The sequence below is a fragment of the Nycticebus coucang genome, chromosome 7 (genome assembly GCF_027406575.1).
Source record: "Nycticebus coucang isolate mNycCou1 chromosome 7, mNycCou1.pri, whole genome shotgun sequence".
Lineage (NCBI taxonomy): Eukaryota > Metazoa > Chordata > Mammalia > Primates > Lorisidae > Nycticebus > Nycticebus coucang.
In genome coordinates, this window is record NC_069786.1 from 67,233,888 (window position 1) to 67,249,354 (window position 15,467).

Consider the following 15,467-nt stretch of genomic DNA (forward strand, 5'->3'; position numbering starts at 1 on the left):
AGTCCCACCAGCCAAAAAGTAATTCCCCAAATGGAGAAAGGACAAAGAAGTGTTGGGAGGCCATCAGACTATAGAAAGAAGCAAAGAAAGAAAATGCCTCTGCTGTCAATGGGAGGCTGAGATAGAAAGAATCTGGATTAAATATTCAGGACTGATTTGTGTCAGACTCTTGAAAGAGAACTGTGGAATGTGTAAATGATGTCCTCATAGAGACATACATGAAGCTCTGCATGGAAAAGCTGTATATGTGTCATTCATTATCACCCATGTGCTAGAAACTGTTGAATAAATAAGGTCTCTCCTCTTAACAACCTTAATAACATTTATGGTGGGAGAAGACGGACAATAGACAAATAAATATGCAATATGTTAGATGGTGATAAATGCTTGAAAAAATATGAAGGAGTAAGGGTAGTGTTCATGGTGGAAGGAAGGGTGATGTTTCATATGGGGTCATCAGAGGAGACCGCATAAGATTAAGATAACATTTAAAAGGACGGAAATTTGTTTTTATAGTTTAAAACCTTAAAGAAATGCAAACTGTGATTAATAACTTTAAGAAAAAAATGTTTTTATAGCTTAGGATGTGGCATTGGGTATGGTTATTTACATCGAATACCTACACGCCCATTTGAAGAAGGAAAGAAAATTTCTCTTCCGGGACAAATGACACCTATTACTCCTCTTAAAGATGGATTTACAGAGGTGAGAAAACTTCACTACCTGGTTATGCTGTGTACTTTTCACTCAAACAAGTCAAGTGTATTGATGTATATGGTGGTGACACTAATTGAGACAGGGCAGATATGAGTTAAGTAGTGATGCTAAATTTGAGGTGCCTGTTAGATATCCAGATGGAGGGTAGGTGTTGACTCTGGGCTTTAAGAAAGAGGACAGGGCTAGAGATGTAGATGTAATAGTCATCAGGAAAGAGGGGATAATTTAACCCAGTGAGTATTGATAAAAACTATGGAGGGATTGTGTCTGTGTGAGTCTAAGGAATGGGGTCAGAATAATGAAAATCTGAATGGATAGAAAGTGAATACAACAAGGGGAGCACAAAAGTCCAAAAAGAAAACAAAGCTTCAAAAAAAAGTCAGCCACCTGTAATCCTAGCACTCTGGGAGGCTAAAGTGGGTGGATTGCCTGAGCTCACGGATTCGAGACCAGCCTGAGCACAGGCGAGACCCCTGTCTCTAAAAGTAGACAGGCGTTGTGGCGGGCACCTGTAGTCCCAGCTATTTGGGAGGCTGAAGCAAGAGAATCACTTGAGCCCAAGAGTTTGAGGTTGCTGTGAGCGATAACGCCACAGCACTGTACCAGGAGGTGACAAAGTGAAACTCTATCTCAAAAAAAAAAAAAAAAGTGGGCAGCGCCTGTGGCTCAGTGAGTAGGGCACCGGCCCCATATGCCGAGGGTGGCGGGTTCAAACCCAGCCCCGGCCAAACTGCAACCAAAAAATAGCGGGTGCTGCAGAGAAGTCAAGTGGAAGGAGTGAGAAAAAACATGTCCTGAGTGAGTTCAATTTCAGAGACTTGACAGGGTGCAAATAGCAAATTAGAGGGGCCAGAGTGAGTGGTGGGTGTTAAGATGATGCCAGCTGGGCTTGGCGCCTGTAGCTCAGTGAGTAGGGTGCTGGCCACATACACTGAGGCTGGCAGGTTAGAGCCTGGCCCAGGCCTGCTAAACAACAATGACAACTGCAACCAAAAAATAGCCAGGCATTGTGGTGGGCGTCTATAGTCCCAGCTACTCAGGAGGCTTGAAGCAAGAGAACCGCTTAGCCTAAGAGTTTGAGGTTGCTGTGAGCTGTGACGCCGTGGTGCCAGTTGCTGCTTCTTCCTTCAGGAAATTTGATTGAGAAAGCAAGGAGATCTGGGTGTGTGGCAGTAGTGTAGGTGGAGCGAAGGGGCATTGCAGGATCAAAGTCAGGCTTTTTAAGGAATAAGAGATATTTGAGCAGGCTTAGAGGGTTTTTTTAATGTTTCTTACGAAGACGTTACAGGACCATTAACTCTTGTATTCCCAACTAACTAAAAACTAAAGCATCAGGCTTGGCGCCTATAGCTCCAGTGGCTAAGGTGCCAGGCACATACCCCAGAGCTGGTAGGTTCGAATCCGGCCCAGGCCTGCCAAACAATGACAACTACAACCAAAAAAAAAAAATAGCTGGGCATTGTGGCAGGCGCCTGCACTCCCAGCTACTCAGAAGGCTGAGGCAAGAGAATCACTTGAGCCCAGGAGTTTGAGGTTGCTGTGAGCTATGACATCACGGCACTCTACCCAGGGCAATAGCTTGAGGCTGTCTCAAAAAAAAAAAAAAAAAAACATCAGCTGGGTCCTGTGGCTCATGTTCATAAATCCCAGTACTTTGGGAGGCCCAGGTGGGAGGATGGCTAGAGGCCAGGAGTTCAAAACCAGCCACATAGTGAGGCCTGTCTAATAAAAAAAGAAAGGGTTGAATAAAGTGATTTTTGGGTGGCTAGAAAGAGGAGAAAATAGAATCTATCCTAGTATAGAAGTAGTTAGAACAGTGTGTGACTGGGAATAGAAGCCATGTGTCCACAGAGACTAGAAGTGACCTAATAAAAACATAACACAGAGATGTTTGCAAGTGCATAGTCCCTGACATGTATCAAAATTAGGAAGGAGTGTCTGAAGGCAGAAGAGCCAGATGAAACTTTTGACAGCTTGTATATGATCCTAGTATGTATCTGTGGGGCAGGTGAAAGCCAATATTTATATTTCCTTTTGAATCAACTCAAGAAATTTTCTCTCTTTTTTTCTTTTTTTGGAAGGTCCAGCTGTCTTCAGTTAATCCCCCATCTTTGTCACCACCAGGAACTACAGGGATCGAACAGGGTCTGTCTGGACTTTCCATTAGCTCAACTCCACCAGCTGTCAGTAATGTTCTCAGTACAGGTGTGCAGAAAAATATGTTCTATTTTCAGTCTACTTTGTTTTATATAATATTCTTGCATTAAATTTTTAAAATTAATGCTGATGTGCCTTGGAAACCTTAAGTATGCTCTGAGTGGACAGGTCCTGTCTGAATGCTAACACTAAATCATCTTGTACATACACACAAGGCTTAAACCTCCACACATTTAGACCCTGGGCTTCCTTTAGGTTATAAAATTTGTAGAGTCAGGACTCTTAAATTCTGCTTAGTTGGTTTGTTTACTCAGCAAATGTTTGCATGTTTCTAAGAGAGTAGGCTCTGGGGATGCAAAAGTGAGCAAGATGCATTCCTTCCTTAGGGACCCAGTCTTGCTCAGAGGGCATGTGCCTGTCTCCCTCCTATTCCGTATTCCTTGTTCTCACCTGATACAGTCCTCTTTGTTTTAGGTTTGTTTGTGGTTTTGGGGTTTTTTTTGTGTGTGTGTGTTTTTTGTTTTTTGACAGCTTTATTGAGATATAATGTATGTACCATAAACTTCATCAATTTAAAGTATACAATTCAGTGGTTTGTAATATATTTTCTGAGTTGTACAACCAACACCTCAATTAAATTTACAATATCTCATTACCCCAAAAGAAACCCTCTCATTATCAGTCACTCTCTTTTTTGCCCCAGCTCTCCAAGCCTAGGCGACTAATACTAATCTGCTTTCTATCTCCGTGGGTTTGCCTGCTCTGGACATTTCATATAATATGTGACTGGCTTCTTTCACTTAGAATGATGTTTTCAATGTTCATCTATGCTGTAACGTGTTAATACTTAATTTTTTTTTTTTTTTAATTTGAGACAGAGTCTTGCTATGTCGCCCTCAGTAGAGTGCTGTGGCCTCACAGCTCACAGCTCACAGCAACCTCAAATTCTTGGGCTTAAGCGATTCTTTTGTCTCAGCCTCCCAAGTAGCTGGCACTACAGTTGCCCATCAAAATGCTCAGCTATTTTTTGGTTTTAGTTGTCATTGTTGTTTAGCAGACCTGGGCGAGGTTTGAACCCACCAGCCCTGGTATATGTGGTGGTACCCTAACCACTGAGCTATGGGCGCTGAGCCTTCATTCCTTTTTATTGCCAACTAATGCTCCATTGTACAGATATAGTACATTTTGTTTATCAGTTGAAGGACGTTTAGGTTGTTTCTACTTTTTGGCTCTTAGAATAATGCTGGTATGAATATTTGTATACAGTTATGTGGGTATATGTTTTCATTTCTCTTGGTTATGTACCTTGGAGTGGCATTACTGAGTCATGATATAGTTCTTAACTTGGAATATTGGTGGATTTTATTTTTCTCTTTTTCCAATCTCCTATCTTCTGCTTTTCATTCTTCATACTGCCAAATATATTATATACTCAATAAATGTTGAATAAGTGAATGAAATGCTGACATAGGGTTAGTTATATTTAATTAGTATCTGTTCTACTTAAGCTCTTTTAAATGTTTGTGTTCAAATTTTGCTTGTACACCACTTCCTTCTGGAATCTACCACCAAGATGGAATAGTAAGATTAACAGTATTGTGTCTGGAGTTGGACCCTTAGGTTTTAATTCTAGCACTTTTCAGAGTCTTGGTTTAATTTCCCAAAGATGTGTTTTTCTACATGAAATTTAAAATTTCAAACATAGACTAAAGCGAAGGAATAATATAATGAACCTTCTCAACCCAGCTTGACCAGTTATCAGTGTGGTGGTGTGCCTCTATACCCCTTCTTTGCTGCTTTTTTCTGGCTTTATTGATGTATAATTCACATACCATAAAATTAACTCACTGTAAGTATACAACTCAATAATTATCTTTAATAAATGTGTAGAGTTATCCAGTTATTGCCTCAATCTAGTTTTAGAACATTTTGTAGATGAAATTAAATACCAATGTCATCAATATCTAATAGGCACAGTTGGAAGGTATCTTAGAGATTATTTCATTTAGGTATTTTATGAGTCCTTTTTATGATGTTACAATTTTTTGCTTACATATCATCAGATAATTCTCTAGTTTATTCCTAAAAAGAGTTAATAAAGGTGGATTGGGTTACTTCTCAAGGCAGCCTACATTGTGCCTGAATTCCTTCGTAGGAGTAAGAGTGTTCCAGATGCCTCACTGCAGCTGTTTTGACTTAGGAGATAGCTGACATCACTCTTCAAGTCCTCATTTCTCTTTGACATTTAAATCTTTCCTCATTATAGTGTAGTTTTACTTGTATTGTTGTAATAGGCTTATGTACTCCATTATTACACTCCAGAGAAATGTCTTCTTTAATATTAAGCCAGAAATATAAATAAAACAATAATCACTCAAAAGGATTGACAGAAATTGACATTTTCCTTTTTTTTTTTGATACAGAGTCTCACTTTGACACCCTTGGTAGAGTGCCTGGCATCATAGCTCAAAGCAGCCTCAAAACTCTTGGGCTTATGTGATTCTCTTGCCTCGGCCTCCTGAGTAGCTGTGGCAGTCACCTGCCACAATGCCCGGATATTTTTAGAAACAGGGTTTTGCTCTTGCTCAGGCTGGTCTCAAACTTCTGAGCTCAGGCAGTCCACCCTCCTTGGCCTCTTAGAGTGCTAGGATTACAGACGTGAGCCACCGCACCCAGCCAGACATTTTCACTTTTGAATAAATCCATTAAAAAAAACTAGAAGGTTCAGGGCAGCGGCTGTGGCGCAAAGGAGTAGGGCACCGGCCCCATATGCCGGAGGTGGCGGGTTCAAACCCAACCCCAGCCAGAAACTGCAAAAAAAAACAAAGATGTGGGATAGGAGGCTACAATGTAGCCCAAACCAGTATCTGTAGCGCTATAAAAGTATATTTTTTTAAAAACTTCTTGTGGGTTTGAAAATGTTTGGATTATGAAATCTTTAGGAAATGATTATACCATTTTGAAATGGCATTGATCAGCATGACCTTTTTGGTAACCCTCATATTCCCTGTCCCACTTCCTTGCTTGCATTTTCTGCAGAAAATATATCACTAGTTTACATGCTGTGTGTTTTACTTGTTTGATATCTTTCTCTCTTCCTTTTCCTATCCCTCATTAGAAAATAAATTTCCTGGCTCAGCGCCTGTAACTCAAGTAGCTAGGGCACCAGCCACATACACCCGAGCCAGCAGGTTCGAATCCAGCCCGGACCTGCCAAAACAACAATGACAACTACAACCAAAAACTAGCCAGGCGTTGTGGCGGGTGCGTGTAATCCTAGCTACTTGGGAGGCTGAGGCCAGAGAATTGCTTAAGCCCAGGAGTTGGAGGTTGCTGTGAGCTGTGATGCCACGACACTCTACCCAGGGTGACAGCTTGAGGCTCTGTCTCAAAAAAAAAAAATGAAAAGAAATTTCCTGAAGGTGATTTCTGTTTTCTTCATACTGTAAAGTACCTCAGTGCTTAGAACAATGTCTGACGTGTAATAAGTGTCCTAAAAACTTGAATGAATGAACTCACTAATACCCATTTAACCCCTTGGAGGATCAAATAAACACTAAAAACAATTTACCCAAATATTGTTGTATTTACAGTTTTAGGAGCTTCAAAGACTTCTTGAAGCCTATTTGTAGATAGGCCTAGATATAGAATGCCTGGCTTAGATTCAGTCAGGCATTCTTGCGATTGTGAATGTATCTACCTTTAAGAGTGAAAAGAAACTTATGTGAAAGACTTTATTATGAAATAGCAAATTTACTAGCCAATCGAAGCTGTTTTTATTTTCTTAAAACCAAGATTCAAAGACAAATATAAAAAAGTTATAATGGGGTGCTATTGTATATGGCCACCTAACAAAGCATGCAGTAACAATTCAGTACAGAACAGAGAACCGTCCGTGGTGTCTGAGCGACATTACATAGTCTAGGATCCAGTGCAGCATTTGCCAGTGCTTCAGCTGGCCTTCTTTTTTTCTTTCTTTGTTTTTTCTTCTTTTTAACTTTTGCATAGCTTTGATTTCTGCAAATAAGTAAATACATGAATAAATAAAAGACTGAAAATGATTTATAGTTTCAGGCACAATGTTATTTCTGCTACCATATTTACAGATCTATGTAAGACAAAATCTAAAATATGTGCAGTATTGCTATTGTTTTAATATCAGCAAAATCTGCTGGAGTAGGTTACATCACTACACGTGGGAACATGTTAGACTTCAAAGGACTGTCCCAGAACCTAAGGTCAAAAGGAAATAGAGATTCAGGAATCCTAATCATTTTCTGCATTTCTAGTGGTTCATGTGCCCTTTTGTCTCTTTCAGGCCATCTGTGCCATTCTCCTCTTTCACAGGACCAGCATTCGCTGTTTTACAGGGCATGTGGCCCCCCTGGCACCCCAGGTTTACATGGCATCTTAGTTTAGGTGCCCAGTAGAGATTCACTAGAATCCTTGCGTCTTATTTCCAAATCTAATGCAAGTGTAAATGTTTTGTCTGGTGAGCTGGGGGTGGGTAGGACTGCCCTCTTGGCTCAGGCTCTGGTAACCGCCTCTGTTAAGGGCTATGGGCAGAGTTAGTGGATCTGCTATAAAGCGTAATGTTCAAGCAGTGATGCCACCAGCATTCAGGACCAAATGAAGGTCTGACCACGCTGGGAGGAGAGGACCAAAGTTTGCCCTAATCTAGTCTGTTCATTCTTTGTTGACTGAATTTGTCAACAAACACAATAAAAGATGGTGTTTTATTTTAGGTGTACCAACAGTACCATTATTGCCACCAGTAAATCAGTCCCTCACTTCTGTGCCACCAATGAACCCAACTACTACATTACCAGGTAAGCAGCGACAGACTAAAGATGTGGCTAGTGATGATAGTACTACTAATACTTACACCTTACAAAACAATGAAAAGTTGGCAAGTGACATTATTCCAAAAAAATAAACAAGTTTAAAAAACAATGAAACGAATTACACATATGCAGTGACTTTTTACGTCTTTTAATCTCATTTTATCTCTGTAGTAACTTTGTGATAAATGGGAGCAAGTGGCAGTTTTCCTTAGTTGACAAGGAAACAAAAATCTTATTAATAGTTGCTGGCTAGTTAGCTGCCAAGCCTGAGGCTCCTTATCCTCAGCCAACTACCACTCCCACCCCCACAATTCAGTCTACTAAGGAATATGTAGAAGTCCGTTCTTTCTGATAGTTGTTCACATGAACAGACATCCTTGATCTTTAGGAGCTCTAACACTAAACTTTTGTGTATTTTTCTCTTTGTATTCCTAGTGGAAACCAAGTTCTTTTTTCCAGCTGATAATCTAGTATTATTTCAGTGATTAAATATACTTTTGTTGTGAGGGCCTTTAATTATCATCCCATGAGCCAAGAGTGTGCACACAGAGAATGATGAAGCAGGGTGGTAAATGTGAACATGTGGAGATTTGTTTTACTTCCTTTGTAACTGTATGTCTGCAATTATTTCAATTTTTTTTGAGACAGAGTCTCACTTTGTGGCCCTCAGTAGAGTAGTGTGGCATCACACCTCTCAGCAACCTCAAACTCCTGGGCTCAAGTGATTCTCTTGCCTCAGCCTCCATAGTAGTTGGGAAGGCATGAGCCACCACCCACTCATGGCCTCAGAATAAAAAATTTTAAAAGAGCTGGGTGCAGTGGCTCACATCTATAATTTTAACACTCTGGGAGGCCAAGACAGGTAGAGTGCTTTAGTTCCAGACCAACCTGAGGGAGAGCAAGACCCTGTCTCTACTAAAAACAGAAAAATTAGCTGGACATAGTGGTGCACATCTGTAGTCCCAGATACTCAGAAGGCTTGAGCCCAAGAGTTTGAGGAGGTTGCTGTGAGCTATGATGTCACAGCACTCTACCAAGGGCAACAAAGTGAGACTGTTTCAGAAAAAAAAAAATTGGAAAGCCAAGAGACTATAAACCTTACCCATCAAAAATTCAGTTCCATTTACTGCCATATTTGCTAAAATAAGCCTTTTCTCTAAGGCGGTTTCTTGTTCCAGAGTGTTAGGAGCATTGGTTATTTTCTTTAACCTTTACCCATTTAGCTACCTTAATCAATCCAATCACTTAGGTATAGAAATATATTTTTAGTTAAGTAAGATTTTGAGTTGTCAATGTGATTATGTTATAAAACTGCCACACATTAAGCAGACTTCTGGTATTCTCACTTTGAAAGGGACAGTATTATTTTGATATACAAGGATTTCTTTTTTCCCCAGGTGAAGAGATTTATCTTTTGTTCTTTTCTGCCTTCTGTTCAGGTCTGATGCCTTTACCAGCAGGACTGCCTAACCTCCCCAACCTCCCCAACCTCCACCTCAACCTCCCTGCACCACACATCATGCCAGGGGTTGGCTTATCAGAACTCATGAACGCGGGTATGTTATAGATCTTAACCTCGGCTACTCACTAATAAAAAGCTTTGTTCAGGAAAGCTAGTCCTCTAGTTCAGTTCTTTCTGGAAAGGGCAAATTAGTTTACCAAATTTCAGCTACTTCAAATAAATTCATCTCTTGTTTAAAAAGTGTAAGCAGAAAGAAGAAAGTCTTTGTGATTCTCTGGGGCCTGGCTGCCTCTCCTCCTCACCCTGCATACTGACAGCTCAAGCCCCAGAAAGGCCAAGTGTAGCAATAAGGTGCATGGGTGGGTTCTGCTGCCCTGGCTTTATGGTTCAGTTTGCTCAGTAGAAGTGCAGGAATTCCCAGTATTCTGTGTATATTTGGGGCAGCTGCCACCCAGGGTGAAGTGATGTAGCCCAGGCCCAGAAACTTAGGGCATATAACTGTCACCCCTGCTCAGATGGCTGGGCTTTTTATTTATAAATATTCCCTATTGTTAACAGATGTTTTTATAATCAAAACTGTGAGAAATTTTAGCTAGAGATAGCTACAATAGCAGATAGTCAAGTGTCCACACTGGAAATGAAGTGGCAGCATCTCAGAGGTCTGCTTGCATAGTTAATGATTACCCAGATCACGGGTAGTTTGGCCCATCAGTCATTAACCAGAGTGATCTTAACAACCCCCGGGTGTACATTGTAGCATTCATTTCTCTCTGGATTGTAATTGTCCCTCTTGTAACCCACACCATCTGTGTGTGTTTATTAACCTTAGTTTTCAGTGCAAGGGTTAGAAAAACAAAAGAAGTACTAGTAAACTCAAACTCCCAGTTACTGTTGATCTTTCCCTCCGTCTTGTCTTCCGTGCCTATTCTGGCTCCTCCGCCCTCTCTCCAGATTTGATAGGCTCTAAAAGCAGAAAGGGTTTCACCAGCCCCAAACCTGTGTTTTACAAAGTGCCTTTCCTTTGTTTCTTGATGTAATAGTTCTTTCCTACATTCTGCACTTTAAAATCATCAGAATAAGCCCATGGAGTGTAACACAAATAGTTGTCAATCACGGGGCTTACCCTTTGGCTTGGTAACTGAGGAGTCTCATAGAGGGACTAAAACCCAAGCCCCTCCCTTCCGCAGCCCTGCAGCATAGCCTCTGCATCTCTCCCTGGTGTCCATCAAGTGCAGCTGTAAGCCAGCTTGCGGCCTGCCCTGGGGAGCAGGAGTCCCCCATCTAACACCCAGTGTAGCTGCCCTGCCTGTTGTGCAGGTGCCTGTCCATCCTGGCTGGAGGGGTGGGTCTTCCCTCGGTGCTGGGCTAAGTCCCATGGAGCGTCAAAGCCCAGGACCCTGTTTTCCTTTCTAGCCATTGCAGGAAACACTTAACCTTATCATGGCTTCCAACTGGAGATAAGCAAAGGTTATGATTTGTGTTCTCTCTCCTCAGTCTCAGTTTCCTTAATGAAATGCAAATAAAAATCATCATTTAACAATGACTACTGCTCTTTTAGTGCTGGGAGGATATGTGATTTTTGCCGTTTTTGTCCTAGGTTTGCCACCTCTTGCTTCCTTGCCTCCCCGCAACTTACCTGGCATTGCACCTCTCCCGGTGTCATCTGAGTTCCTCCCGTCATTCCCTCTGGTTCCTGAGGGCTCTCCTGCAGCAAGCTCAGTGGAGCTGCTGTCTTCCCTCCCACCCACCAGCAGCCCACCCTCCGACCCTGTCACAACTACTGCAAAGGCAGACGCCGCCACCTCACTCACTGTGGATATGACGCCTCCCAGTTCCAAGATCCTCACCACTGTTGAGGACAGAGTCAGCGACTCCGCTTCAGCCAGCGAGAAACCTGTTTCTGCAGCTATGGATGCAAATGCTTCTGAGTCACCTTAACCTTGAACCATTCTTTGGAATTGGCGTGGTATATTCATTTAAACCACGGAGCGTGTCTGCAAATGCAAACTACCATTAATTTCATACTAGTTTGTACCCTATCTGTAGGCATCCTGTAAATAATTCTAGGGGGAAACTAAGCAAGAGGAAATGGGCTTATATCCTGCCAAGTTGGGGTAGGGCTCACAGGCCAGGGAGGGAAATGTCAGAAAGTGCTTGTATTTTAAACAACCAAAAAGAATTGTAAGGGTGGCTTGCTGCCAAGCTTTCACTGCCATTCTTGGGGTGTACCTCTTTGGGAAAGGTGGTAGCAGGGCATCTGCTGGGTTCCCTGTCCCCCTGCTGCTCCTTCTGTAAGAAAATGAAATATTTTATGCCTACTATTCACATGTAACATTTCTTGTACTTTGTAAATCATTTGCAAGAATGCAGGCCACCTCACTAAATCATAAAAGGAAAAGATATTTTACTTTTGGTCTCTGCAAGTCACATCTCTATTGAGGTTTACACAAGAATTCCAACTGAAGATTTCTGTTAAAGTTACACAACATGCATTATTAACTGAACATCTTTTTATTCAGCCTATACACAGATCCTTGTTTTTGAGCTCTCAAATTATTCAGACAACATTTTGTAACTGCTGCTGTTGCTTTATATGTCCATCATAAAATGGCATTTGAAATAAAGGAGACGTTGCACAGTTTTAAACCAGAAGGTGGCACTTTGTGGCTACTTACACTATTGCTATGCTGGGAAAGGATAGAAACAGCAATAAATGACAGTCGTTTCACTTTTCTTCTTGTGTTAACATTTAAATTACAACTTTTCATTGCCTTGTGTGTCCTATTCCTCACTAGGATGTCACGATTCTTTAAAGTACTTTTCTCATTTCATTTCCTCCTAGGTCTTCTAAGAGATAATAAGTTCACTGGACCTGATTTATTGAGTGAAATTAAATGTTTATTATATCCCCGTTTTTGAAATAAGAGAAAAGTGGTTCATCATTAGCACTCATCCCCTGCGGTGAAGAACACTGCTGAGGTGACCGCGGCTGGAAATAGTTCAGGCCAGCCTGGAGCTCTAGTAGGAAGCCCAGTGCCAGCCAGTTAAAGGATATATCCACTTTGGAGCCAGGTTTGTACTTAAAGCTGAATGATAAAAGAAGGCTTCTCGTCTAATCCTAATTTCTGTTTATACTATAAGTGTTTCTAGAATATTTCCTTTAGTTAACAATCTAATTTTTTGAAAAGGAAAATATTCATAAAGCCATTTACAATATTATAATTTTTGACTTTCCAGGATAGGAAAAGTTGAGAAACTCATTACTTTCTAAAAGATGCTCACATTAAAAAAGCAACAGTTGAGATCCCTTAGTGGAAAGCAAGTAATTTTTTAAGCTTTACAAAATTACTTTAAAAAAAAAAAAAAAAAACAGTTCCTCCAGCTGTTTTGTTTGGTTTAAGACAAGATCTCCTAGCTCCTAGCTATAAGCAGTCTTCCCACCTCAACCTCTCAAGTAGCCAGCGCAGTGGTTCTTAATTCTTGTGAGGTCACAGTCCTCATTTGAGAATGACGACAACCTGGACCATCTTCCAGGGCAAATGTCCATAAGTAGGAAATGAGCTCTAGAGAGGACCTTTTCTGTTCCTGTTTTATATTATAGGCCATTACTGATTTGAACCCGCCACCCTAGGTATATGGGGCCGGCGCCCTACTCATTGAGCCACAGGCACCACCAGCCTTCCCTTTCAGTTCACCACCCAGCAAGGGTTTGATTCCTGGGCTCTTGGGTGTTTTTGAAAATACTTCCCCAGGGAAGGAAGTGAGAGCCACTGCATAAACACTGACATTTCTTCTTGGCTGACAGTTGAGTCAGATAACAGGGTCTATGGTAAAAAAGGCCACAGAGGTCACTGTCCACCCCACATTGGATATTTATTTGCTCTTAACCACTTCGCAACACAGGGTGGATAAGGGATCCTTTTATTGCTCATATTTTGCATTAGATCTAAGAACAATTTCAAACAGGGATAACCAGTGTTCTGTTATAGGCATACTGACCAATTAATGGAAGAATGGAGAATTAATGCCACAGTCAATTATGTGGGGACTAGAACAACAGGCCAGCGGAAGGGCAAGTGGACCTACTGCCAGGCTGGCATTACCCTGGAAGCCACTCACTCAGGGTGCAGCCCACTGCTGCCGTCTGGACAGAGTCCCCTGCTAAGGAGCAGCTAAGAAATGAGAAGTGCAGATACCACTGCCTCTCTAGGGGGTTACATGAATGTCAAACGAAACATGAGAATTTCAAAGTTATCAGAGTTGAGATCACACCATATTTTCTGGCAATAAATAAATAAAAGCCCATGCTCCAAAAAGGCCACTGGGGCTTGGAATAATAACAGTAGCCAACATTTATTAAGTATTCCCTTTTCACGCAATGAATAATAAGGCGAGGAGACAGAGCAAGCCCATGGTGTGCAAAGTCTTTTGCAGGCACTCTGCCCACCAAACAAGAGGTAGCAAACTGGTTCCCTACAAGACTTGTTTTCTTTGAATTACCTGTATATATTAATATTAAAACATGAATTAATTGCCAAGAAGTTTGTTTCTTATTTTTTCTTAGAGGCAGGTTCTCCCTCTGCCATCAAGGCTGCAAGTGCAGTTGTCCTGATCACAGCTCACTCACCATAGCCTTGAATTCCTGGGCTCAAGTGATCCTCCCTCCTTGGCCTCCCAGAGCACGGGATTACAGTCCCAGCCACCACACCCAGCCTTTCAATGGTTTTCACATAAATGCAGGTTTCTGATTTCTCTTGAAAAGCCATCACAAACTATCAGTCCCTCAGTAGCGAGTGCCTCCTCAATTATGTCCCCATTCCCCAAAACCCAGCCTCCCACAGGCATCTGGTGTGCAGGTGCTGAGGCCAGGGAGGAGGACGAATAGCCCTGGGAAAACCAAGGCTTCCTGTCAGGGGGTCCAGAGCCCTTGGCGATCTGGAGCCCTTGGGGATCCAGGATCAGAAATAGGGTCCTTCAGGGCCAGGCGCAATGGCCATTCTGGGAGGTCAAGGCAAGTGGATTGCCTGGGCCTACAGGTTTGAGACCAGCCTGAGCCAGAGTGAAACCTCATCTCTAAACTATCTGGACATTGTGGCTGGTGCCTGTAGTCTGAGCTACTTGGGAGGCTGAGGCAAGAGAATCGCTTGAGTCCAAGAGGTTGAGGTAGCTGTATGCTGTGTCACCACGGCACTCTACCAAGGGTGATAAACTGAGACTGTCTCAAAAAAAGAAAAGAAAAAAAATAAGGTCTTTCATGAATTTCATTCTTTGGGATCCAGTGGGTCATGATGGAACAGGATTGACAAGATTTGAAGCAGTCACTTAGACTGTAAACCTGAGGGAGAAAATAGATCTAGGAATTAATTGTTTCACCAGCCTTTTCTCCTGAAGCCTTATTCTGGGTCCCCAAGCCCATTAATTATTTACTTTAACAATAACTCGGGGCAGTGCCTGTGGCTCAAAGGAGTAGGTGGTGGGTTCAAACCCAGCCCCAGCCAAAACTGCAAAAGAAAAAAAAAAATAAAACAATAACTCTATTAGAATTTGTCATTAATTCTCTTCTCTGGGGACCAAGGAGTTGATAAGAGTTCATGAATTCCTGAATGGCTTTCCCCAGCCCTCTACTCTCTCCACCACCTCACCTCCTGGTGAGAGGCCCATGTTTTACTGGTTTGAGAGGCTGGCCTGTTTGAGATTGGCACTAAGAAGTCAGCTGGAGTTGGACGCAGTGGCTCGTGCCTGTAATCCTAGCACTCTGGGAGGCCAAATCTGAGCAAGATCAAGACCCATCTCTATTAAAAATAGAAAAACTAGCCTGGCGTTGTGGCAGGTGCCTGTATACCAGCTTCTCCAGCGGCTGAGGCAAGAGGATTGCCTGAACCCAGGAATTTGAGGTTGCTGTGAGCTATGACCAGGGCACTCTAGCCTGGGCAAAAAAAAAACAAAGTACTTGCATTATAGTAGCTGGGGGCAGGGTTATGGGGACTTCTCGAGTGTTACACATTCGTGTATTCCCAGAATTTTTTAAAAATTTGAATTAGTTTTCTTTTTCATACGCGAGGCTGGCCACCAGGTGGCGCCACGAGCCTGGGAAAGCGGGGCGCCCCCGGATGCCGCGGGGTCTCCGGGCCGGCCTCACAGGGCCCCAGGGCGGAGCCGGGCGCCGAGCGAGCAGCTCCAAGGTGGGAGCGCTTTGTGTTGGTGGGAAGACGGCTGGGCCACCAGCCTTCTTTGGGCCACCAGCCTTCTTTCCATGGCAGACCTAGTTCAGATGGGCGGGGCTGTAG

The 15,467-nt window shown here is 42.4% G+C and overlaps 1 protein-coding gene across 1 annotated transcript in view; it reads left to right on the forward strand.

Annotated features, from left to right (window-relative positions):
* GORASP2 (golgi reassembly stacking protein 2) overlaps nucleotides 1-12,104 on the forward strand; it is a 34,335-nt gene extending 22,231 nt beyond the window's left edge. The window contains exons 6-10 of the mRNA XM_053598097.1: nucleotides 579-705; nucleotides 2,799-2,922; nucleotides 7,620-7,703; nucleotides 9,158-9,274; nucleotides 10,778-12,104. Of these exons, the coding sequence (XP_053454072.1) occupies nucleotides 579-705; nucleotides 2,799-2,922; nucleotides 7,620-7,703; nucleotides 9,158-9,274; nucleotides 10,778-11,118 (793 nt within the window). The 3' untranslated portion in view covers nucleotides 11,119-12,104. The remainder of the gene's footprint in view (nucleotides 1-578; nucleotides 706-2,798; nucleotides 2,923-7,619; nucleotides 7,704-9,157; nucleotides 9,275-10,777) is intronic.
* The last annotated feature ends 3,363 nt before the right edge of the window (nucleotides 12,105-15,467 follow it).